This window comes from Pelophylax lessonae (assembly GCF_965119305.1).
Source record: "Pelophylax lessonae genome assembly, chromosome: 3".
NCBI classification, from domain to species: domain Eukaryota; kingdom Metazoa; phylum Chordata; class Amphibia; order Anura; family Ranidae; genus Pelophylax; species Pelophylax lessonae.
Genome location: NC_138770.1, coordinates 294,511,055 through 294,538,205, shown reverse-complemented (window position 1 = coordinate 294,538,205; position 27,151 = coordinate 294,511,055). Strand labels below are relative to the sequence as shown.

At 42.4% G+C, this 27,151-nt stretch overlaps 1 protein-coding gene across 1 annotated transcript in view; it reads left to right on the top strand.

Moving 5' to 3' along the window:
- Positions 1-27,151, top strand: part of LOC309550492 (IgGFc-binding protein-like) — a gene marked incomplete at both ends in the record, with an annotated part of 138,007 nt that overhangs the window by 81,731 nt on the left and 29,125 nt on the right. Inside the window, 6 exons of the mRNA XM_082250861.1 lie at positions 5-267; positions 9,490-9,571; positions 17,418-17,483; positions 18,897-19,138; positions 19,246-19,529; positions 21,130-21,407. Coding sequence (XP_082106987.1) covers positions 5-267; positions 9,490-9,571; positions 17,418-17,483; positions 18,897-19,138; positions 19,246-19,529; positions 21,130-21,407 — 1,215 coding nt within the window. The remainder of the gene's footprint in view (positions 1-4; positions 268-9,489; positions 9,572-17,417; positions 17,484-18,896; positions 19,139-19,245; positions 19,530-21,129; positions 21,408-27,151) is intronic.

The following is a 27,151-nucleotide window of genomic DNA, read 5'->3' as shown; positions in this document are numbered from 1 at the left end:
CCAGATGGTTATTATGTCTATCAAGAGGCAACTAACCTAATTCCTGGGGACACAACTAGGCTTGTCAGCCCAACCCTGTCCATCTATGGTGATGTATGCATAGAATTCTGGTACCATATGTATGGCTCAGAAAATGAGAACCAGCTAAAAGTTTTAATAAAAGATGACACAGGCACATATGATGTTTGGCAAAGGACAGGACAACAAGGTTCAGATTGGCTTTTTGGCTCAGTTACATTTCCTTCATCAGGAGAGAACTCCATACAGGTAAAATGCTTTGTTTCCTGAGAAATAAATGCTACATTTTATTTAAGGCCATATAAAGGCCTCAGTCTGTGTTTGATTGATATTGACCTCACTTCACAGAGACTCTAATGACTCTTGCAGCACCAGTGATCTTACCCTACCAAATGTTGTTCAGTTAATTTCTTGTGGCATTACTAAGCTATGTGAAATGGTGGCTTTGTCCGTCTTTGAATAATGCAGACACCACTACATTCTATCATCAGGTCCTGGCCAATGATAGTACTTTACAAAGGCTATTCTCGGCCAATAGTACTTTACATAAAACTCTTTAGAGTATAACCTTTTTCTTTGCCATTTAGCCATAATTCCAGTGAAGATGTTGATATTTGATTAATACAACTCCATTATGTGACATCCATCTTTGTCTACTCAAAATAAGGAAATTGGGAATCAATAATTGTTTTAAGCCTCAGATTCCAGGTTAAACATTACATGTTTGTGGAAGTGCCCCTTTATTCAACAGTCCTGAAAGATATTACATGGTTTATTTCTGATGCTTGCCCTTCACAATGTCTGTAAAAAGTGTGCATTTAGGTGTTTTACAGGATGTGGTGTCAAATTGGTACCTCACACTTTACTTTATTATCCACAACTAGGATAGTGATGCAGCACAAGGTCCCCTTTAAGCCCCTTTCAGCCCCTTCAAGTCTTATGAGACGGTGTCCCTGGCTTTTACTGTTTTACTTATCTGTCAGTAAATAATAAAGAATAGAGATGAGCCAAACAACTCCCTGCTTGGTTCACGCCAGAACTCCCGAACAGAGAAAATGTTCTGACCCAAACGGTGAACCCTGTTAAAGTCTATGGGACCCAAACTTGAAAAATCAAAAGTCACTATTTTGAAGGATAATATCCAAGTTATTGGCAATAAAAAGGGTATGAGGTCCAGGTACTGCACTGGGGGACATGTAATAATGCAAAGATTTTTTTTAAATATCGTTTTTACAGGAGCAGTGATTTTATTGATGCCTAAAGTGCAACAATAAAAATTAAAAATTCCATTAACCACTGGCTGACCGGCTGCCATGTATTTACTGCAGCAGTGTGGCTCTATTGGGGGAAATGACGTACCTGTACGTCATTTCGTTCAATAGCCACTAGATGGCGCCATCGCGCCGTCATTGGCAAGTGGGGATGTCAATCAGCGGGTCCAGGTCTGGGATGTCAATCAGTGGGTCCCTGATCTCTGTCTTCCCCCAATCAGTGCAACCCCAACCCCCCCCCCCCCACAGTTAGTAAGCACCCCCTGATGTTAACCCCCTCCCTGCAGGTGTAATTAGTGCAGTGACAGTGCATTTTTTTAGCACTGATCCCTGTATTAGTGCCACTGGTCCCCAAAAAGTGTCAAAAGTGTCAGTTAGATGTGTAAATTGGTCCACCGCAGTGTTACAGTCACGCTAAAAATCGCCATTACTAGTAAAAAAATCCAAAAAAATATCGAATTGTTTGTAGACGCTATTACTTTTGCGCAAACTAATCAATATACACTTATTGGATTTTTTTTCACCAAAAATATGTAGCAGAATACATAATGGCCTAAACTGATGAAAAAAAATAGATTTTTTAAAATGGTTTAATTGGCTGTGTTTTATAGCAGGAATTATTTTTTTTTTTTTTTGTTCAAAATTATTGCTCTTTTTTTGTTTATATAAAAAAAATAAAAAATGCAGAGGCAATCAAATACCACCAAAAGAAAGCTATATTTGTGGGAAAAAAGGACAAATATTATTTGGGTACAGCATCACATGACCGCGCAATTGTCAGTTAAAGTATCACAGTGCCGTATCACAAAAAATGGCCTGGTCATTGAAGTGGTAAAACCTTCCGGTGCAGAAGTGGTTAAATATAGTGGCTGGGGGGGGGTCCCCTTAGTCTTCATGTAAAGTGGCGCATCTGTACTGTAATTAGAGTCTACTGCAGCAAAACTGACATTTCTAGAGAAAAAAAGAGTAAAATTCAAATTACATTTAAATTGCCGGAAATAGAAACAAGTTTAAAAAAACAGCATGGAGGTCCCCCCCAATCCATGCCAGGCCCTTCGGGTCTAGTATGGATTTTCAGGGGAACACCATACCATATTTTTTTTTTAAAACGGCGTGGGGGTCCCTCCCAAAATCCATACCAGACCCTTATCCAAGCATACAGCCCAGCAGAACAGGAAAGAGGGGGTGTGCGAAAGGTCTCCGCCCTGAACCATATCAGACCACATGCCCTCAACAAGGAGGTGGGTACTTTGGGGTTCCCCCCCAAAGCACCTTGTTTCCATGTTGATGGAGTCAAGGGCCTCATTCCCACAACCCTAGCCGGTTGTGGTATCCATTCACTAAAAAAGTGTAAAAATAAAAAAAAACACGAGGCAGTTTTTGCTAATTCCTTTATTAAAAATAGATGTTGATCCATTGTCAATCATGATCACAACACCGACACCACCGCCGGACCTGAAAAAAAAAACTGCTCTGCTGTCAACAAAGGCAAACAGCCAAATCACGACCTAGTGGCCCCACCCAATGTGATGTTACAGGCACAGAATGCACCGTTTAGTGATGTCAAACGGCAAGTCAGGCATTCAGTGGTTTGCCTTAGTTGACAGCGGAGTGTTTCTTTTTCAGGTCCAGTGGTTGGCTTGTCATCATGATTGACAATGGATTTACTTGGCGGACACTGTTTTTTTATTTTTAATAAAGGAATTGTCAAAAACTGCCTTCGGTTTTTATTTATTTTTTTCACATTTTGGTTTATGGGTAGGTACCCCATACTCATTGATATGGAGGGGGGCAGTATCTGGGGTCCCCTTGTTGAAGGTGGCTTTCAGATTCCAATATGTCCCCTGCCCCTAGGCCAGGGTTGTGGGGATGAGGCCCTTGTCCTCATAAACATGGCACAGCACTCACAACATCAACATGGCAAAGCACCCACCCCACCCAATGTTGAGGGCATGTGGCCTTGTAGGGTTCAGGAGGGAGGGGATGATCGCTCATCCCCCCTTTCCTGGCCTGCCAGGCTGCATGCTCAGATAGCATCTGGTATGTATTTTGAGGGACTCCACACTATTTTTAAAATTTTTAATTTTAGCATGGGGTTCCCCTTAAGATCCATACCAGACCGAAGGGCATGGTATAGATTGGGGGGTCTCCATGCCATTTTTTTTTTTCACTTCTTTATTTTCAGGGATGTTTTTTTTCAACCAGCTGTCAGCAGGGAAGCCCATTGACAGCTAATGACCCATCGGTTGTTAAGGACACAGCAGCCAGCTCTGCTCCTTAACAACCAGCTATTCTCTGCAAATTTGGGTGTTTGCCAAATGGGCAAACAGGCGCCCAACTCTAATAAAGAATATAAACAAGATTTTCAAGCACAAGAAATGTATTTATAGTATATATTTGACATTTTTAGATGATCAGTTCTTCAAAACTCATATTATTCCTTTTTTTCTTTTGAAAAAACATACTATCAAATATTAATGCCCCAAGATCCCATTGGCAAGTGTACGTCATATTCTTTCTGTACAAACGTTTATTGTAATAAAGAGAGCCAACATGGGAGTGCAATTATTTATACATTTTTTTAAAAGAGGATTAAAAACAAAAATGTCACATATGCGTAACGATTTTTGTACAAACAACAATTGCAAGCTTTTAAATAATTTAGAAACTTTCTTAAAGATGAGCAAGAAAGACAGTAACTTGGCAAAGGTTCTCAGGATAAAAAATTTTTTTTCCTTCTTTGCAGTTGCATGGCATACACTGAAACTGTAGGTGATGGCACCATCTAGTGATGTGACTGCTAAATGTCTCTGATACATGTCTAAATGTAGAAATTAGTTACTTCAACACCAAATGAGATCCACACCTAAAGCATGTTTTTCTGTAGTACAAAGCTGGTACTACTACTTAAACACATTCCTAATGTTAGGTGTAGTTGGAGAATAAAAGCTAGATTCTAGTTAGCAATCAGAGATCCCAAAAAGTGAGTTTTTTTTGTCCAGCTATTTGGACAAATGTATTTTTTGGAGCTTGTAGGGTCTTTAATCACAGAAATACTATGCTGATTGATCCTTTAATTTAAGATCAAATCTATAAAATATTTATATACTAGGAGTTTATTTTGATATGTGTTAGAAAACGTGATTTTTACCCATATGACCTTTGAAAGGTTTTACCCTATCTTTTGCTATTCAGCACTGTGCTACTTTAACTGGAGTACTGGTCATACAACACTATATCCATGTCTGTGTGAGAGTTATAGGAGGGGATTTACTAAAACTAGCACTCTCAAAATCTGGTGTAGCTGTGCATGGTAGCCAATCAGCTTCTAACTTCAGCTTATTCAGTTAAGCTTTGGCAATAAAATCGGAAAGCTGATTGGTTTCTATGCAGAGCTGCACCAGATTTTGCACTCTCCAGTGTTAGTAAATAATACCCATAGAGTCTACAAATGATGCTATTTTGGCAGTGAGAGGCCCTGACACTGTGAGAATGTATGAAAACGTAACACAGGATTTGCATTTAGAGTAAATACAACATTCTAGACTAGTGTTTCTGGGCAGAGAAAGCTGTGCATTTGGCTTTCCCCTGATTCTGTGGTTCTGAATCCAAACATTCAGTTCTGTGTCTGGGTTTTCTAGAAACTTGCAACCTGGCTGAGTAAACAGGTGTGCAGGGTCATTATTTATTCAGGTATAGCTCAGAGGATAGCTCAGAGCATTCAGTTTTAAAGGAGTTGTAAAGGCAGAAGGTTTTTTTTTTATCTTAATGCATTCTAGAAACCGCCCCAGCACCCCCTAATACTTACCCGAGCTCCATCCCTATCCAGCGATGCCCACGCGTCCCTCAGCTACCAAGGACTCTCCCTCCTGATTGGCTGAGACACAGCAGCTGCACCATTGGCTCCCACTGCTGTCAATCAAAGTCAGTTAGCCAACCAGGAGAGGGAGGGGCGGGCCGAAATGTAGCTCCATGTCTAAATGGACACACGGAGCTGCAGCTTGGCTCAGGTGCCCCCATAGAAAACTGCTTTCTGTGGGGGCACCCGACAGGAGGGAGGACCAGGAGCAGCAAAGAGGGACCTGAGAAGAGGAGGATCCAGGCTGCCCTGTGCAAAACCACTGCACAGAGCAGGTAAGTATAACACATTTGTTACTTAAAAAAAACACAAGGCTTTACAATCACTTTAAGACTGCTCCCAGTGTAGGAGATGGAAGGTCTCCCCCAGGAGTCAGGGGGCCCCAGCCATAAGCTAAGAGATACAAAGTCTCACCAAAGGGTTAGAGGTGTCCCAGCCAGAAGCTAAGAGATAGAGGGTCTCATTGAGGGGTCAGAGGGGCCTAACCAAACACCAAGAGACAGTGGGTTTCACCGAGGGGTCAGAGGGTTCAAGCCATAAGCCAGGTGACAGCAGGTATCCTTCCAGGAGTCAGGTCGGCTCCTATTGGGGTGTCAGGAGAACCCCCGATCCATAGGCCAGAGGTGGGCCATGCAGCAGGGAGCTGCAGCTAAAGGCTAGAGAGCCAAGTATCTAGGAGAGTTGACTAACACAGCCAAAGAGACTGGTAAGAGTTACAACGTGGTACTACAGTGGAAGCTGAGTGAGCTTGAGCCAGGTGGCTTGGCATTTTCCAGTGTTTAAAAACAAATTACACTGCGATTGAGAGATAAAGTATCAGCTGCTAGTATAAAACAGTTGTAAAACCTCAACTATAAGAAAATAAAAACAAGGTATACAGCGCTTGACACAGTAATCTCAATCTCAGCAAAAGCTTAAGATAAAAGTCAGTCCATACAAACTATATGTAATTCCATCAGGTTTTTTTAATAATGCAATATGAATAGGGATTGGTTTTCCTTTTCTTTGCCATCTTAATCTCAATGATTTTCTCCATCTAGGTTTTATTGCTCTTTTTTCCAATTCAGAGTAGTCTCACTCATGGCGCTGCACATCGGTAGAAACCTCCTCTGCTTTTTCCTCTTTTCTGCAGTGGGGTTTGCCTGTCTCGTGTGCAGCGCTGTGCGTTGCCCAATAAGTGCGCTGTGTATTATTGATTGGGTTCTGATGGCGCCTCGGGATTGGTTCCTGTAGGAAGCCTGGCCATGTCAGTGCACTTCCTTCTAGTGTGGTTTGCATCTATCAGGGGGGAGGAGTGGGCTGGAACGCATGCCGCTCCTCCTCTTCCGCTCTACTGGGCCATTTAATGGAGGGGATTGACGGCGATTAGCCACACCCCTGATGATGACAATCTCTGTTGAAACCGGTAGGGGACCGGCAACGATCGCAGTGTCTGCATCTCCCTAAAGCCCCGTACACACGTACCGATCGTCGGCGAACGATCGGCCGTCTTTTGTCCAGGGCTGTCGGTGTCTGTTAAAAAAGTGCAAAAGACTGCACAAGAATTTTGTCCGCCGACTACAGCCGACTGCAGAAGTGATGTCATGTAATGGTTAACTTTCCCTGTGTTTTTCCTTTTCTGAGCATGCCCAGTCTTGCAAATCTGCTGTCTGTCGGCCGAAATCTGTACTGACTGGCGAACAATCGGCCGCTCTGGTGTCGGCATACAAAAATTTTAATGCTTGCATGACAGATTCTTTTCGGCCGAATGTGCGCTGTCGGCTGTCGGAGGCATCATACTAACAAGCCTACAATCGGCAGATCGGTCGTCGGCCGAAGCTTTTCGGCCGACGATCGGTACGTGTGTACGGGGCTTTATGCTTATCTGATTCCAGTTGAAAGCAAGATAGTGGAGCGGCTGCAGCTACCACTTAATCCATCCATGATTCCTCCACAGGATTGATTTTGATTCCCGAATTGTCTGTTCAAAATGTGAGTGTGTTTTTTGCTTTATACTTAATAAAGTTCATAGAGTAACATACTACACCATGAGGATTTTTCCTTTCTCATTTTTATGACATCCGGGTTGTTACCTTCTTTCTGTGAGAGGAAATACTTTTTAAGATCATTAAGGCTGTAACCTGTTGGAGAAGACCCTTTTCACCTATGTATCCATTGGGGGGTCATAAGGATTTCCTGTAAGGCGTGCTGAGATCCCTGTAATGGGGATCATTTAACTCTGGTAAGAGGCCACACTTATTGGTGTTTGGTGGAGGCTTTATCTCTCTAATTACCACCTGGTCTGTGGGAATTCCTCTCGGACTCCTTTTTTCTATATGGGCTTTCACTACTAAGTGATTGATGGAATTACATATAGTTTGTATGGACTCACTTTTATCTTAAGCTTTTGCTGAGATTGAGATTACTGTGTCAAGCGCTGTATACCTTGTTTTTATTTTCCAGTGTTTGTATTCTGCTAAAGCTGAAAAAGATCCCCTGCATGGGAAACTTTATGGTGGACTGTTGTTTTTCTTTTGGCCGTTTTAATAAAAGTGGGCTACCAGGCCCTAAATATAGTTCCTGTCTGCTGTGGATTCGCTGTATAAACAAATCTACCACAGGAGCTAGCTACCCCATGTCACAGTATACATATTTGCAAATTGATCAGTCCTGATTTACTTACTTTAAAAAACAAAGGATACCTGCGAGCTACCTGTCTCTGTTAGATTCTTAAAATGCCGCAAACACTTCACTTCTCATAAAAAGTGTAAAAATCTAAAATCTATATATATATATAAATATATATATATATATATACACACACACACATATATATATATAATATATAATGCATGAATTATAATCTAATCAATAATATAATTTTATTATATATATTATATATTTAATAATAAATTTATATTATTGATTTGATTATAATTCATGCGTTTGTGTTTCAAATTTATCACATCTGGGATGTCTACTAGACTCTTGTTTTGGTCAGGTTTAAGTCAGTAATTACTAAGAATTGTAGGCCTATAATACATAACGCCAAATTTCCATGAAAACAATTGTACCCCTTTTGGTATGTAATTCCTGACAGAATCATACCGCCAGGGAGGTTAATAGATTATTACATAAGCTGGTACAACCAATGTTATCCTTCCTCAGTAAAAATATGGTGTGTATTCAGTGATCAATATCAAATGTAAAAATATATATATATTCGTGGGTAAAATTAATATTATAAATTAATTTCTTGAGGCCCTAAAATTCCAGAACAGTACAAATACCTTCCAAATTACCCCATTTTTTTAAAAAGTAGATAGTCCAAGGTACTTGAAGGCATGGCAAGCTTTTTGAGGTTATCATTTTTTGCCACAATTTTTTTGGAAAATGTAATGAAATTCGGTTTAATTTTTTACAATTTATTTACATACTGTCACCAGTGCAGTACAGTCATCATATGAGCGGGATACTGAAAAAAAAAAAAGTAAAACATTTTTTATTCAATTTTTTTTTGTCTTTTACATTTTTTAATTTTTTCACATACTGTCATCAGAGTAGTTCAGTGACACAATTCTACTCTGGGGGGGGGGGTTGATCAGAGATTTTTTTTTCTTTTCACACTGTGGTGATCACTGTAACAGCAATTATTTGAACTATCCAAATGGCTTTCATCTTCATCTCAAGTGCCTGTGAAAATTCAATGTGCCTGGCTGTGCATGGTGGGGGATCCCAGATCATCAGGGGGTGCACTACATAAAAAAAGTTAATTCTTAAAACTGCATGTGCCCGTGGTATCGCAAAAATTATGATACCCAAAGTTTTCATGGAAAGAACTGCGAAAAGTAAGTGTTAATTTTACTTATCTCTTTAGTGAGCATTCAGAATTACAACCCTGTAAAAAAACCTGCAGTCAGCGCAACGGTTCTATTAGTGAACAATTTCTGGTCTGTGAGGGCTACATTCGTTCTAATAGATGGTGCAGTAGAAGTACAAAGGACAGAATACTTCAGCTAAAGTAATAAAGTAAAGGGGCCAAGAGTGGTCAGCTAATAATACAACTGCTTTAACATTGATGTTTTTACAGGGCTGTATCTCCAAAAGAATGCAATGAAATTAGCATGGAATTAACATGAAAATAACATAACTTTTGCCTCCCATGGTCCTGAGCATTCAATTTGTTGATGTTTTAAATAACATTAAAAAAAATCTAAATAAAAAAAAATGAACAATGTTTTGTGTTCAACTCTTCTACAAAAAAAAAAAATGGATCTGAATCTGGAAAAATAAATGCTAATATACAAAGTTAAGTGATATGCATCCTTCACATATGACATTGACACTTCTTTTGGCTGACAGGTAATTTTTGAAGGTATTCGAGGACTCACAGAATATGGAGATGCAGCTATTGACAACATTGGAGTGAAGAATGGACCTTGTGGTATGAATTTGTCAACTAGTTTGAATAGATGGTTTTGTACTGATTTTGTAGTGATGTGACTTTAATCCAAATATTTCTTTCTGTCAGTATTTAGGAAATTATGACAGCCATGGTACCGAAAAGTTTTTTTTATTTTTTTTTATTTTACTTTCTATTTTAAATTACTTTGGTTTGCCAATAAATGTGGCTTTTATCCAAGAATCAATTTATACACTCAAATGTTATAATATTTTATTTTTTATTTTTTTAACATTTTAAATCTATTCATGCAATCCGTTGTGCAGAATAATTTTAATGTGAATGTGAGCACAATTATGAAATCCAAGTAGTTACATAACCATAACAAACAGTAAATGAGCCATTAACATTTTATTTGCAGAAGTCACCCAGTCTTCATCCCTGCCCTCCTTGTCGTACTCCATAATTCTGAGTGCCGCAGCAGTTGGCACCTGCATTTCGTCATCATTGGAGACATGCTGCGATGGTCCTTCCATGTACTCATCTTGAGAAATAAGTGGTTGGGCATCGCTGCACTCAATCTCTTCCACTTCTGGGGCAGGGCTAGGTGGATGGCCCTGGTAAACCCTGCTGACAGAGTCATCAAAAAGAAGAAGAGACTGCTGCATGACTTGGGGCTCAGACTGCTTGCCTGATTTGCAAGGGGGTGAGGTGAAAGACGGTTGGACATCGGCTGCAGGTGCCAACTCTGACCCTTCTGCAGTAGACTGGGTGGGAGACAATGTGAAGGAACTGGAGGCACTGTCAGCAGCAAACCAATCTACTATCGCCTCTACTTGCTCTGGCCTCATCACTTCTAGAGGCGTATGATGCCCTACCAAATACTGCTGCAGGTTCTGTCGCCTACTCACACTTGAGGAAGGTGTTTCACTTGTGCGTGTAGCTGGCACAGATCGACCACGTCCTCTCCTTGCAACAGGAGCTCTATCAGCAGCACCACGACCCAGGCCACGGCCCCTATTTGACGGTCTCCTCATATTTCTGTAATTTATGATCTTGCCCTAGAAAGGTGTTTATTGAATAGCGGAACAAAACAACAACAGTATCGCACGGGTGTATCTCACAGTCAAATATGCAAACTATGCCGCAATTTAATTTTTTTTACCCCAAAAGGGTGTTTATTAAATAGCGGAATAGAAAAACAGTATACAAATACAACGGGTGTATCTCACAGTCAAATATGCAAAGTATGCCGCGAATTACATTTTTTTCACCCCAAAAGGGTGTATATTGAATAGCAGAATAGAAAAAAGGATATAAAACAGTTTATCTCACACGTACAAACACAGACTAGGCCCCGATTACAATTTTTTGTACCCTAAAGGGAGGATGAGGAAGAGGAGTAGGAGAAGTTCGGAACAGGAGGCAAACTGAAGCGCCCTGCAATCCTTGGCGGTGGAAGGAGATGCTCCAAACAAATTTAAAAGGTGTATCTCACACGTACCGATACTCACTATGCCGTAATTAAATTTTTTTCACCCCAAAAGGGTGTATATTGAAAAGCGGAATAGAAAAAAATGTATAAAACGGTGTATCTCACACGTACAAACACAGACTAGGCCCCGATTACAATTTTTTGTACCCTAAAGGGAGGATGAGGGTGAGGAAGAGGAGTAGGAGGAGTTCGGAACAGGAGGCAAACTGAAGCGCCCTGCAATCCTCGGCGGTGGAAGGAGATGCGCCAAACAAATTTAAAAGGTGTATCTCACACGTACCGATACAGACTATACCATAATTTAATTTTTTACACTCCAAAAGGGTGTATATTGAAAAGCGGAATAGGAAAAATTTTACAAACACATACAAACACAGACTAGGCCCCGATTACAATTTTTTGTACCCTAAAGGGAGGATGAGGAAGAGGAGTAGGAGGAGTTCGGAACAGGAGGCAAACTGAAGCGCCCTGCAATCCTCGGCGGTGGAAGGAGATGCGGCAAACAAATTTAAAAAGGTGTATTTCACACGTACCGATACAGACTATGCCGTAATTTAATTTTTTACACTCCAAAAGGGTGTATATTGAATAGCGGAATATAATTTTTTTTATAAAACGGTGTATCTCACACGTACAAACCCAGACTAGGCCCCGATTACTATTTTTTGTACCCTAAAGGCAGGATGAGGAGTAGGAGGAGTTTGGAACAGGAGGCAAACTGAAGCACCCTGCAATCCTCGACGGTGGAAGATGCGCCCCAAAATTGGAAAGGTGTATCTCACACGTACCGATACAGACTATGCCGCAATTTAATTCTTTTTACCCCAAAGGGTGTAGATTGAATAGTGGAATAGAAAATATGATATCAGAAGGTGTATCTATATCACACGTACAGACCCAGACTAGGCCCCGATTACTATTTTTTGTACCCTAAAGGCAGGATGAGGAGTAGGAGGAGTTCGGAACAGGCAGGAGGCAAACTGAAACACCCTGCAATCCTAGGCGGTGTAAGATGCGCCCAAAAATTGAAAAGGTTTATCTCACACGTACCAAAACACACTATGCCGCAATTTAATTTTTTTTACCCCAAGGGTGTAGATTGAATAGCGGAATAGAAAATATGATATCAAAAGGTGTATCTATCTCACGCGTACAGACCCAGACTAGGCCCCCGATTACAATTTTTTGTACCCTAAAGGCAGGATGAGGAGTAGGAGGAGTTCAGAACAGGCAGGAGGCAAACTGAAGCACCCTGCAATCCTCGGCGGTGGAAGATGCGCCCCAAAAATTGGAAAGGTGTATCTCACACGTACCGATACAGACTATGCCGCAATTTAATTCTTTTTACCCCAAGGGTGTAGATTGAATAGCGGAATAGAAAATATGATATCAAAAGGTGTATCTATCTCACACGTACAGACCCAGACTAGGCCCTGATTACTATTTTTTGTACCCTAAAGGCAGGATGAGGAGTAGGAGGAGTTCGGAACAGGCAGGAGGCAAACTGAAGCACCCTGCAATCCTCGGCGGTGGAAGATGCGCCCCAAAAATTGGAAAGGTGTATCTCACACGTACCGATACAGACTATGCCGCAATTTAATTCTTTTTACCCCAAGGGTGTAGATTGAATAGCGGAATAGAAAATATGATATCAAAAGGTGTATCTATCTCACACGTACAGACCCAGACTAGGCCCTGATTACTATTTTTTGTACCCTAAAGGCAGGATGAGGAGTAGGAGGAGTTCGGAACAGGCAGGAGGCAAACTGAAGCACCCTGCAATCCTCGGCGGTGGAAGATGCGCCCCAAAAATTGGAAAGGTGTATCTCACACGTACCGAAACAGACTATGCCGCAATTTAATTCTTTTTACCCCAAAGGGTGTAGATTGAATAGCGGAATAGAAAATATGATATCAAAAGGTGTATCTATCTCACACGTACAGACCCAGACTAGGCCCCGATTACTATTTTTTGTACCCTAAAGGCAGGATGAGGAGTAGGAGGAGTTCGGAACAGGCAGGAGGCAAACTGAAGCACCCTGCAATCCTCGGCGGTGGAAGATGCGCCCCAAAAATTTGGAAGGTGTATCTCACACGTACCGAAACAGACTATGCCGCAATTTAATTCTTTTTACCCCAAAGGGTGTAGATTGAATAGCGGAATAGAAAATATGATATCAAAAGGTGTATCTATCTCACACGTACAGACCCAGACTTGGCCCCGATTACTATTTTTTGTACCCTAAAGGCAGTATGAGGAGTAGGAGGAGTTTGGAACAGGCAGGAGGCAAACTGAAGCACCCTGCAATCCTCGGCGGTGGAAGATGCGCCCCAAAAATTGGAAAGGTGTATCTCACACGTACCGATACAGACTATGCCGCAATTTAATTCTTTTTACCCCAAGGGTGTAGATTGAATAGCGGAATAGAAAATATGATATCAAAAGGTGTATCTATCTCACACGTACAGACCCAGACTAGGCCCCGATTACTATTTTTATGTACCCTAAAGGCAGGGTGAGGAGTAGGAGGAGTTCGGAACAGGCAGGAGGCAAACTGAAGCACCCTGCAATACTCGGCGGTGGAAGATGCGCCCCAAAAATTTGGAAGGTGTATCTCACACGTACCGAAACAGACTATGCCGCAATTTAATTCTTTTTACCCCAAGGGTGTAGATTGAATAGCGGAATAGAAAATATGATATCAAAAGGTGTATCTATCTCACACGTACAGACCCAGACTAGGCCCCGATTACTATTTTTTTGTACCCTAAAGGCAGGGTGAGGAGTAGGAGGAGTTCGGAACAGGCAGGAGGCAAACTGAAGCACCCTGCAATACTCAGCAGTGGAAGATGCGCCCCAAAAATTTGGAAGGTGTATCTCACACGTACCGAAACAGACTATGCCGCAATTTAATTCTTTTTACCCCAAGGGTGTAGATTGAATAGTGGAATAGAAAATATGATATCAAAAGGTGTATCTATCTCACACGTACAGACCCAGACTAGGCCCTGATTACTATTTTTTGTACCCTAAAGGCAGGATGAGGAGTAGGAGGAGTTCGGAACAGGCAGGAGGCAAACTGAAGCACCCTGCAATCCTCGGCGGTGGAAGATGCACCCCAAAAATTGGAAAGGTGTATCTCACACGTACCGATACAGACTATGCCGCAATTTAATTATTTTTACCCCAAAGGGTGTAGATTGAATAGCGGAATAGAAAATATTATATAAAATTGGTGATTTTTCAATAGCACATGTGAACACTGCAGTGTCTTATGTCATAGTCAGCTCTGCAGCAGGCTATGAAGGGAAACAAAAAGAAAATTCCCCTTTAAGTTTGTAATTTTTAAATAGATTAGTACAGACTATGCCACAATTTATTTTTTTGAACCCAAAAAGGTGTATATTGAATAGTGGAATAGAAAAAAGTTTATAAAATTGAAAATCACTCAATTTTTTTTTTTTAAAGCCCGTAGCGTGTGCAACACACTCAAAAGACTCCACCCGGTGCATAAAAAAGTGCACACACACAAAGTGAGAACACAAAAAAGCACAGGGTGTGCGACAACGTATGGTCTTCCCTCCGAAGAGGTAGGACCCGAAACCTCAATCCCCCGGGGCGCAAGACTCCTGACAGGGACATAAGGTACTCATGGTCTGTCTGGCCGAAACCAGACCGACCCCGTTCTTCAGGGGGACTGGCGAAACAGCCCCCACCGAGTACTAAGTAGGGCTCCCCCGAAGGGAGACCCCATGGGAGAGGGCGAACTAAGCCAAAAGGCCATATCCACCCCCTCCCAAGACTTAAGGCTGGGCCCGAGGACCCACACACTCCAGTCTGTGCAAATAAAGAAAACAAAGGTGACAGTGCAGGTGACGGACTCCAAAGAAAAAGACAAACAAAACATAGAAGTGGGGAAGGGGAAGTGGGGAAAGTGCAATGGTGCCATGTGAGGAACCAAGGCAGGCCTTCCAGCCGGAATAAAAAATTCCTCTGGTGCAAGCCAAAAGGCCTGTCCCAAGAGGCAGGTGCGAAAAAGGTGTGCATAGTGCAGTGACCAAGGTGCCAAAAGAACTCACAGCGAGCTGCCCCTCACCAGTGAGAAATTAAGGCACCCCTGGGCTGCCACCCCAGGGGCACTTACACTACGGGCTTTTTCAATCTCAGCCCCCGGCCAGACCAAATGTAGCCTATCCCCACCAGCAGACATCAGAACCTGGACAGCTTGGGGAGAGCTTACTTACAACTGGGGACAGGCCCTCTACAAGCCAGATCAACCCAGGAGAGAAAGCCCCCCCCTCGCCATCCTGTTCCTCAGTCCATTACATCCAGGAGCAGTTCCACCGGCCCCCCCGAACCGGCTTCCCGCCCCCTTCAAACTGGTTAGGACAGTTCAACCCATTCAAATCAGAAGGCGGCGGGCCCCACATGCTTTCCCAGATGACCTACTTCCCATACCTCAATACTCAGAGCGCTCCGGGTTTCGGTCATACTGGTACTAGCTAAGGCCCATACCAACTGATAAGAACAGATACTACACTTGATCTTAGCCAAAAGGCCGAGAAGCGATCACTCAATAGCACATGTGAACACAGCAATGTCTTATGTCACAGTCAGCACTGGGGCAAAAAGGCTATGAAGAGGGGGGGGGGGAATCCCTTTTAACTTGTAGTAAAATAGATCTAAGATGAACGCTGCACACAACTGACTGATAAAAATTGATTTTTTTTCTCCCTCCTCCTCTTAAGTGGGCTCAAGTGAGGGCAAAAAGATTGTTCACTGCACCACCCCCCACACAGCAAAATCGATGTATACTGTCCCTGCCTAATCTCCAGCCTGTCCCTAATATGCTCAATAAGATCGTTCACTGCACCACCCCCCACACAGCAAAATCGATGTAGAAGACTGACCCTGCCTAATCTCCAGCCTGGCCCTAAAATGCTCTAATAACTTTCCCTGCCTGCACTCCGACCTGTCCCTGCATTCTTTTCGGACACAATTTTTCACAGAATCACTGTCTGTCCCTAATCAGCAGCCAGCCAGCATATGCACCTTACCCCCCCCCCAATCCCTCCTCCCTGTGACAGTGGTGGAGAGCGATCCTCTCCCTAACCCTGCTGCTCTCCCAATTTGAGAACAGCATAGCCATATGGGGATCCGCCCACATGGCGGCATCATTTATTCACATTTTCCTGTAAATAATAGACTACAAGTACTGTCAACCATTGTGGCTTACGGCTTGTAGTTTGCTGGTGAGCACTCTCTTAGTTCATTGATCCTCCTGCTCTCAAGTAACATGTAACAAATAAACAATTCACCTAAAATAACATTGCGGCAAAGGAAAAAATCTTCACACTCTGCGATAACAGCCACCAAGTGATTACAGATTTGCTCTCACTTTGATCCTTCGACCCATATGCAAATATAGGTCAAATAGCACTGTCCCTAATCAGGGGGCAATGGGTAATGCCTTCACAGGTCCACCAGATGTTTCACTAGCGCACTTCAAGTCTGAGGGTAATTATTAATTTAAAATCTCAACTGTACCGCTACATCTTTCTGCAAAGGTAACTCCAAACCAACATACTGTAGGTGCCACCATAGTGTAGTAATTTGAATCACCAGCAAATTTAAAAAAGAAAGGAACTCACATTTAAAAAGGTTAAAACCAGATTGTATGTAAGGCTGATACTCTGGATCTGAAAGCTCTCTCGCCACACTTTCAATCCTCCAGTCTCAGCTTCATCTAGTACCGCCAGGCTATGGTGGCATCTATGTCGGCTCTAAGTTAACTCTGCAGAGGGACGTAGAGGTACAGTGGAGATTTAAAGGCACAGTGACCCTCAGAATTAAAGAAGGCTAGTGAAACATATGGTGGGCCAGTGGAGGCATTACACATTATCCCCTGATTGTGGATAGCGTTATTTGACCTATATTTGTGTATGAGTCAAAGAATCAAGGTCAGAGCACATCCGCAGTTATTTGAGTGTTATCACAGAGTGTGAAGAATTTTCCCTTTGCAGCACTGGGATTGTGGGATTGTTTCCTTTTCAATCACACGTGAGTGGAATGGAGTGGAATGCAGTTTTTGCATTGTGATTTGTGCACATAGCAACAGCGCAACACAAGGTTTAATTTACTAGTATTTTTAATATGGTCTTTTTAGCCAACCATGTGTTTGGCTCTTTTGAGCATCAATTCAGTTAGAGATCTCAAGAGGCAAAATTAGGTCCAATACTGTGTCAGTGAATGTACAGTATTTTTAGTGATGTTTCTGTAATGAGACAATATTACTGGTGGTTTTTATTCTGATACATTTGTCTAAGTTACACTGAATTTGTGATCATATGTACACAGGCTTTAGCTATATATTTTTATTTCTCTTTTTCTAGAAATGCCCTCTACTGCATCTACAATCACTACCATAAGACCTGTTAGTCCAGGTTCTCCACCACAAGGTAGGCAAATTCATTAAAGGTCATTCTATAACACACACTAGTCTATTTTAAAATAGGTTATGTATTATAGTATTTTGAGCAATGTTTTTTTTTTTTTTTTTTTAGCGATGTAGAAAACATAATGGTCTTAAAGCAGAACTAAACTTAAAAACTAGTAAATAGAATTTTTTAGGTAGATACTGAGTAGATATGGTTTCTGATATCAAGATTAGCTTTGGAAAAATGAAGGTTGTAGCAAATGCAGATTGCTTTTAACCAATGTTATTCTAAACAAGCCACTTCATATGGCTTTGAAGACCATAGGAGAATTAAGGACATATGAATAATTTTAAGTAAATACTTCTAAATATATTTCATACTTGGAGATAAGATTACCTAATGTGTTAGCAAATTTGTTTGAAATGAAATGCCAGCTGCATTGTTCATAAAGTAGAGGTGGATGTGTAGCTATGTGGGCTTGAAAAAGAGGAGTTACTGTCTCTTTTCAAAGAGTCAAAGCCATGCCCCCGGCATCTGCATCATACAAGACGTTCCCTTGCTGTCAGATCACTGACAGTCCAGTTACTTCACCTGTGTTCCATATTGATCATTGGTTCTGTGCCTGGCTGTGTTTCTGTACTGCTTAGATCTATGGATGATGGCTTTGAATTTGCATGATATGCACTGTTTTTTTTTTCTCTACCACTTGTGAGTGGATTGTTTTTCTTTTATTAATAAATGTATTAACTTGCTTCACCTAGAGGTGCCCTCCTATGTTCTTCTGCTATATTACTAATATCCCTTCTATCCGCCGAGGACTTGTAGCCAGTCATTAATTGCACTATACCTCTTATGGTAATATTTGCTATACAGTGTGACTATTGCCACTCCTGAGGTCACTGGTTGTTTTTGTGCTATAAAAAAATTTGATTCATATTTCATTTTATCAGTGCCTGCAGGCAATTGGCTGCAATGCTAACCAGTTTATTCTGCCAGTGAAGGAGTCCCTGCTGTCAGAATATAATAGGACAGTAGGGAGGACTCCTCTATCCACCTTGCTTCTATAGATGGGAAATCTGATTGTTCTTTTTCGATCAGCCTGCCGACTAATTGAAAAAAGTATACATTTATGTCCAGCCTTACTCTTTGCATAATCAGGATTGTTTTCTGCTGACCCATTTCTCTCAATTAATTGAAAACAATTCAGTGAGATAAGTCTTAAATTATATAAGAAATCCACAATGCACCTGGTAGACAAAGACTGTGCTATTTTTCACAAAACTGTAAATCCCATGATGAGTCTCATAACCAAAAAATATTTTACTTGAAAATACTGGCATATGCCATATTCATTCATGTGAGATAATATTTGTTTATAATATTAATAATGTTAAAGGTTGTAAAGTTTTAGTGATCATCCTGATGTCTTCCTAGGATCCTGTGAGGTTAGTGGAGATCCTCATTACTACACCTTTGACAATCAGGTGCACCATTTTATGGGCACTTGCACCTATACATTATCTAAACTCTGTGAAGATGATGAACACCTGGCAGAATTCAATGTCGAAGCAGCCAATGAACACAGAGGAAGCAACACCTGGGTGTCTTATATCAGTTATGTCAACATTGATATAAATGGATACAGGATCACACTGGAGAAGAACAGAGAAATCAAGGTGATTATAAACTGGAGAAACATAGTTATATATATTATTTTTCTAAATGTTGTATATTGTTTACCTCCCTATCCTAAATGTGTCCTATTATATAATTGTAAATCCAGGTGAACAATGTTGCATTAGGCTTACCAGTAGCCCTACATCCAAACATTAACATCTTCCTTAGTGGACATGATGTACTGGTGACAACAGCATTTGGTGTAAGTGTGCAGTTTGATGGAAACCATAGAGTGGTGGTGAAAATTCCAAGGGTATATGCCAACAAAGTGTGTGGAATCTGTGGAAATTTCAATGGAAACCAAACTGATGACTTTTTAAACCCAGATGGGGAATTAGAGCCAGACTCTAACAGTCTTGGTAACAGCTGGCAGGTGGACAATGACACAAGGTAATCACAAGTCAATTATCCTAAATTCATAAAGGTAAAGCTATGTTAATCAATTATTTTAAGGTAAAACATGTTAGATTTTACCATAAAAATATCAAGCAGAGATGCCTATTACTAAAATTGTCCAATGATGGCAAACTCCAATCCAATATAAACAGAGCAAGGAACATTTACAGTTGATAGACAGTACACACTAATTGTTCAGTTTCCTTTATATTTATTGACAATCGAACTAGTCTACTTCATTCCAGCGGCTGATTCGATTTACAGGGGCATAGAGGGAAGGTATGTATAAGCAGTTTTGGGGAAGGGGGTCGAAGCTAAATGAACCTTTAGCTTTGCCTCATGTAGATAAAGTACTACTTTATTTTATGAACTGTTAACTACTTAAAGAGGTCATCACCATAGAAAAAAAGTTAGCAGCTATAAATCTTGTAAAAGGACACTTACCTTTCAAGGTATTCAGTGCCATCCTCACCCTGGCTAGTTCTTCACTAGTTCTTCGCTACTTGTTGCTTCACAGCTGACTGCCCACTGAGCATGACGAGCTGTGCTGAACTTTGTGAATAGTTCTGCAGTCTTCTGGTACCTGTGACACGTACCAGAAGACTGTGGAGATGGAGGGGGAGAGGAAAATTTCCGCTCGGATCACCTAGACCAGGGGTGTCAAACTAGATATCATTGTTGGCCACATCAGCATTATGGTTGTCTTCATAGGGCCTGTTGTATTTGTAGTACTATATAAATTTATGCAGGGCTTTTTTTTTTCAGAGAATAGGTGCAGAAACTCAACCATACCCCCACCAAACAGCATCAAACAGTGGGTTTGGCCAAGTTGTAGTGGGGGATCTTAAAGGGGCAATAAACCTCAGGAGTTTGTTATATGCAGAGTTAAGGAATGCACTACGCACAGAGTGAAAAGTTTAGGGGTGCGCTATGCACAGAGTGCAGAGTTCGAAGGTGTGCTAGGCACAGAGTTCAGATTTCAGGGTGTGTTACGTACAGAGCGCAGAGTTCAGAGTTACACTGTGTACAGAGTGAAGAGTTCAGAGGTGCGCTGTGTACAAAGTGTAGAGTTCAGAGGTGCGTTGTGTACCGAGTGCAGAGTTTAGGGGTGAGCTATGCACAGTGTGTAAGAATCAGCTCTCTTTCACAGGCTGTTCACATCTCACTTCCACCCCTCCTCCTGGATGCAAGGGCCACATGAAATGGTCTGGATGGCCTAGACGTAGACGATCCAAGTGGAAGTGGGAGTGGGTACTTGTTAAAACTAGGTACCCCCCCCAAAAAAAAAAATGTCATGCCAAATGTGGCAGAGGAGGGGAGGAAGAGGGCTTAAAGGGGAATTTCCATAGTCCATGTTAATTAGCTGGTTAAATATTCAAGTGTCTTATATTCAATCAATTATTTCATGCTAGAAAAAAAGCATTCTCTGACTCATTCAAACTGAAAACTTCTCTCATGTGAACTGCCACTCTAGTTCACGACTTTATTTTTTATGTTACATAAGATTCACTGACATTTGCATCAGACTTCATACTACATATCTAAATTTTCCAAATCTACTTTACTATTAACTGAACTTAAATATTTCTCATAGTTGCACACCTGGATCAGAACATGAACCAAGTTGTACTGTTAATGAAAAGAATACCATTTCCAGCAACAGTTTCTGTGGAATGATTACTGATGAGGAGGGTCCATTCAAAGACTGTCATGGAGTTGTAAACCCACTGATCTATTTTAACAACTGTGTCTATGACTTGTGTGAACTGAACCTGGATCCAAGTGCCTTGTGTGATAGTCTTCAGTCCTATGCACAATCCTGCCAGTCTCATGAAGTAACAATAGATCCCTGGAGGAATGACTCTTTCTGCCGTAAGTTAAACACTCTAATTAGTTAGGATTGCAGTTTGTGTTATATGAGGAGGATTTACCCCTCTGTTGGTACTGGTGATCAAGTATGGTGAAATCCTAATTTTGTACTGATGTCGTAAGGAGAAATCTTCCAAAAGGGACAAGTATCCTGGGGACAAATGACTGAGAGGAGAATTCCCCTCATTTAGGAGCGATTTTTCATCTCTTCCTGTAGCAATTCAGAGACAGGAAGTGTAAGGACTACTCCCTAGAAGGACAAAGATAGCAAAAATAACCTACTAAAGCTGTATTTCCCTACTCTATTCATAACTTAATATGGGCTATACATACACTTTAATGCAGTATGCAAACTACAGTAACCTACAGCAAATAAGCAAAACTCATTTTAGTGTTGGGTGAAAGGTTCAGGCCAAGGAAATATTCGGCCCGAGGAAATATTCGGCTTGAACCTTGCCGTTCGGTGTTCCCTGAACACTCAAATGTTCTGTGGGTTCGGTGGACTGTTCCCCTGCAGAATGCACAGTCAATGTGTGTTAAGGAGTGGGGTCTGGAAGCCTGTGGCGGCATCCTTAAGAACAGATAAGTCATCAGATGTCAGTGAGCTTTCGTGCTGACAGCTGAAATAAAAAAAATGCAGGTAAAAAAAAAAGGTGTGGGCCCCTTTGGGCTCATGCTGATCTGGACAAGGGCCTCTTCACCACAACCCTGGCTGGGCAGGGGGCTTATTGGAATTTGGTAGCCCCCTTTAACAAGGGGGATCCCATATCCCACCCCCCCCTATGTAAATGAGTATGGGGTACATTGTATCCCTACTCATTCACCAAAAAATCTGTCAAAAAGAAATAAAAACACTACAAGGGTTTTTTACAAGTCCTCTGTTTAAAAAACAAAAAACAATGTCCCCTGATATAGATCCATTATCAATCGAGACGCCCACCCCACCGCCAGACCCGGAAAAAAAACCACTCTGAACTTATTGACAGCTGACCGCCAAATACCTTTTTTTCCGGGTCCAGCGGTGCATCTGGCATTGTGAATAACAATGGATCTTCATTATCGTATCGTATCGAAAGATATTGTTTTTTTATTTTTTTTTTATTTTCTTTTTTTAATAAAGGACTTTTCAGAAACTTGTCTAGTGTTTCTATTTATTTGGTAAATGGTACATTTTTTGGGTAAATAGGTAGGGGTAAAATGTACCCCATACTCATTCACATGGGAGGAGAGCGGGATCTAGGGGTCCTCATTTTTTTCTGTATTTTTTTTTTAAATAGCCGGGTGCTGGCAATTGCCATTGCGAATTAATTTAAATGTGATTTGACTCGTTTATTTTTCTTTAGAAATGTCATTTTTGCTGCAGCATGTTCTATACATGCTTCAGATATGCCACCTTACAGGCTGACTAAAGGGACCCTCCAGGCACTATATTTAAAGGAAATTTACATTTTTCCTAGTTCAAAGTGTTTTTCTAGGTTATCAATAAAAGTGAACAATTGCAAAAATAATTGCTTACAATAACCTCCAAATCTGTTGTACAGAGCAAAAGCATGCGTGAGTACATGTCAATGACCAGGAAATTTAAAATATAAAAATGGGTAAGGCAAATGATGCCTCTACGGTGTTTAGAAGAGAGGAGCTCGATGTTGTAATCCTCTCCCGATCACTGCTAATGGGTAGGGTTGAGCGAACACCTAGATGTCCGTGTTCGACGGGTTCGGCCGAACTTTAAAAAAAAGTCCGGGTCCGTGTCCCGGACTTTTACCGAACTTTTCCCGGACACCGAACCCCATTGAAGTCAATGGGGACCCGAACTTTAAGGCACTAAAATGGCTCTAAAACACCAAAGGAAAGGGCTAGAGTGCTGCAAATGGCAGCAAAACGTAATTAAGAGCATGGCAAGTGCTCTGCAAACAAATGTGGATAGGGAAATAACTTAAAACAACAAAAAAAAAACAGAAAAATAAAACAATGTTCTTCTTCATCTCTGAAGGACGAGGCCCATATGGAGTAGGAGGGAGGTTGAGGTGGTGGTGGATGTGGCGGTGACATAGGCGTGCGCACAGGGTGTGCTGGGTGTGCCTGGGCACACCCTAATCACCTAGGGCACATAGCATTGCCAGTGAGGAGATGGGAAAGATCTCCCTGGGACCTGCTCTGCTCTATTTCTCCTTGCCTACAGGTACATGGCCCCGATACATTACTCTCCCTGCTGGCAAACACATGCATGTGTATTTCAACTTTGGGGTGCACACCTTAATGCAATAGGCTGCGCACACCTATGGGCGGTGTAGGTGGAAGCGGCGGTGGAGGAGGACCAGGGCCGGATTAACAGCATCATGGGCTTGGTGCTGAGGATTTTGAAGGGCCTTAAGGGCCGTGCCTTGCCATGCACCCAGAGGAGGAAGGGTGCAGCCATGCATGCCTAATTCAACATGGGATGCTGTCTCTGAAGCCCATAAACACATCCATGCATCGCCAACTGTCCCTCCTTGTCCGGCCTTCACGCTGTGTGGGGAGGTTCTGAGGGTGCTGCCTGGGGAAGCGAGCATAGAAGCCAGACTTCTGTGTTTACAAGTGACAGAAGAGCGGTAACAGTGAATATGGCCAACCCGGGGCCTATATAAAAGGTAGGGGCCTGGAGCTGCAGCTCCAATAGCCCCTACATTAATCTGGCCCTGAGGAGGAGGACGAGGTAGCCAACACTGCTTCTTTTCAAAAATTTTAAATGAGGGTACACCCCAAAAGAGTGAGAAAGAGCAAAAATGGAACAATGGGTGGGTAAGGTCGGTATCCATTGCTATTCTGCATAAGGTACGGAAAAGTCCCGTGGGATCCATGCCTGGTTCATTTTAATGAACGTGAGCTTGTCCACATTGTCTCTGGACAGGCGGCTGCGCTTGTCTGTTATAACGCCCCCAGCCGTGCTAAATACCCGTTCAGATAATACACTGGCTGCAGGGCACGCCAGCACCTCCAAGGCGTAAAGGGCAAGCTCAAGCCATGTGCCCAATTTGGAGACCCAGAAGTTGAAGGGGGCAGACCCGTCATTCACTACATGTAGGCGTGTGCACACATACTGCTCCACCATGTTGGTAAAATGCTGCCTCCTGCTAAGACGTTCCATCTGAGCTGCTGGTGCTGCTGTTTGTTGTGGCGTGCTGACAAAGCTTTTCCACATTTCGGCCATGCTAACCCTGCCTTCTGAGGTGCTGGCGGTGCCCTGGTTGCGTTGGCGACCTCCTCCTCCTCCTCCTCTGCCTTGTGCTTCCACTGTGGCCCCGCTGTCAGATGGGAATGCCAGCAGCATGGCGTCTACCAGCGTGCGCTTGTACTCGCGCATCTTGCGATCGCGCTCCAGTGAGTGAATTAAGGACGGTACGTTGTCCTTGTAACGGGGATCCAGCAGCGTGGCCACCCAGTAATCAGCACAAGTTAGAATGTGGGCAACTCGGCGGTCGTTGTGGAGACACTGCAGCATGTAATCGCTCATGTGTGCCAGGCTGCCCAGAGGCAACGAAAGGCTGTCCTCTGTGGGAGGTGTATCGTCCGTGTCCTCTGTATCCCCCCAGCCACGCACCAGTGATGGCCATGAGCTGGCCTGGGTGCCACCCTGCTGTGAACATGGTTCCATCTCCTCCTCCAGCTCCTCCTCCTCCTCATCCTCCTCATCCTCCAGAACTGTGCCCCTGCTGGACAATTGCGTCCCTGGCGTTTGCGTGTGCAGGAACCCACCCTCGGAGCCCCTTGCGAATGACTGCCCTGAAAGCCTTGGAAATGTTACCTCTTCATCCTCCTCCTCCTCCTCATCCTGTGCCACATCCTCTTCCATCATCGCCCGAATTGTTTTTTCAAGGAGGCATAGAAGTGGGATAGTTAAGCTGAGAACGGCGTCATTGCCACTGGCCATGTTGGTGGAGTACTCAAAACAGCGCAACAAGGCACACAGGTCTCGCATGGAGGCCCAGTTAAATTAAATAGCGGAATAGAAAATATGATCCCAAAAAAGTGTATGTATATCACACGTACACAACCACACTGGGCCCCAATTACTATTGTTTGTACCCCTAAAAGGCTAGATGAGGAGTAGGGGGAGTATGGAACAGGCAGCACCCTCAAACCTTCAGAAGTATGAGATGAACCCCAACAACTTGGAAAGGTGGATCTCTCTCACACGTACCAACACAGACTATCCCCCAATTTAACTGATCCCCAAAGGTTTTTGATTAAATAGCGGAATAGAAAATATGATCCAAAAAAAGTGTATGTATATCACACGTACACAACCACACTAGGCCCCAATTACTATTGTTTGTACCCCTAAAAGGCTAGATGAGGAGTAGGGGGAGTATGGAACAGGCAGCACCCTCAAACCTTCAGAAGTATGAGATGAACCCCAACAACTTGGAAAGGTGGATCTCTCTCACACGTACCGACACAGACTATCCCCCAATTTAACTGATCCCCAAAGGTTTTTGATTAAATAGCGGAATAGAAAATATGATCCCAAAAAAGTGTATGTATATCACACGTACACAACCACACTGGGCCCCAATTACTATTGTTTGTACCCCTAAAAGGCTAGGAGTAGGGGGAGTATGGAACAGGCAGCACCCTCAAACCTTCAGAAGTATGAGATGAACCCCAACAACTTGGAAAGGTGGATCTCTCTCACACGTACCAACACAGACTATCCCCCAATTTAACTGATCCCCAAAGGTTTTTGATTAAATAGCGGAATAGAAAATATGATCCCAAAAAAGTGTATGTATATCACACGTACACAACCACACTAGGCCCCAATTACTATTGTTTGTACCCCTAAAAGGCTAGATGAGGAGTAGGGGGGGTATGGAACAGGCAGCACCCTCAAACCTTCAGAAGTATGAGATGAACCCCAACAACTTGGAAAGGTGGATCTCTCTCACACGTACCGACACAGACTATCCCCCAATTTAACTGATCCCCAAAGGTTTTTGATTAAATAGCGGAATAGAAAATATGATCCAAAAAAAGTGTATGTATATCACACGTACACAACCACACTGGGCCCCAATTACTATTGTTTGTACCCCTAAAAGGCTAGATGAGGAGTAGGGGGAGTATGGAACAGGCAGCACCCTCAAACCTTCAGAAGTATGAGATGAACCCCAACAACTTGGAAAGGTGGATCTCTCTCACACGTACCGACACAGACTATCCCGCAATTCAATTGATCCTCAAAGGTTTTTATTGAATAGCGGAATAGGAAATATGATCAAAAAAAGTGTATGTATCTCGCACGTACACAACCACACTAGGCCCCAATTACTATTGTTTGTACCCCTAAAAGGCTAGATGAGGAGTAGGGGGGGTATGGAACAGGCAGCACCCTCAAACCTTCAGAAGTATGAGATGAACCCCAACAACTTGGAAAGGTGGATCTCTCTCACACGTACCGACACAGACTATCCCCCAATTTAACTGATCCCCAAAGGTTTTTGATTAAATAGCGGAATAGAAAATATGATCCCAAAAAAGTGTATGTATATCACACGTACACAACCACACTGGGCCCCAATTACTATTGTTTGTACCCCTAAAAGGCTAGATGAGGAGTAGGGGGAGTATGGAACAGGCAGCACCCTCAAACCTTCAGAAGTATGAGATGAACCCCAACAACTTGGAAAGGTGGATCTCTCTCACACGTACCAACACAGACTATCCCCCAATTTAACTGATCCCCAAAGGTTTTTGATTAAATAGCG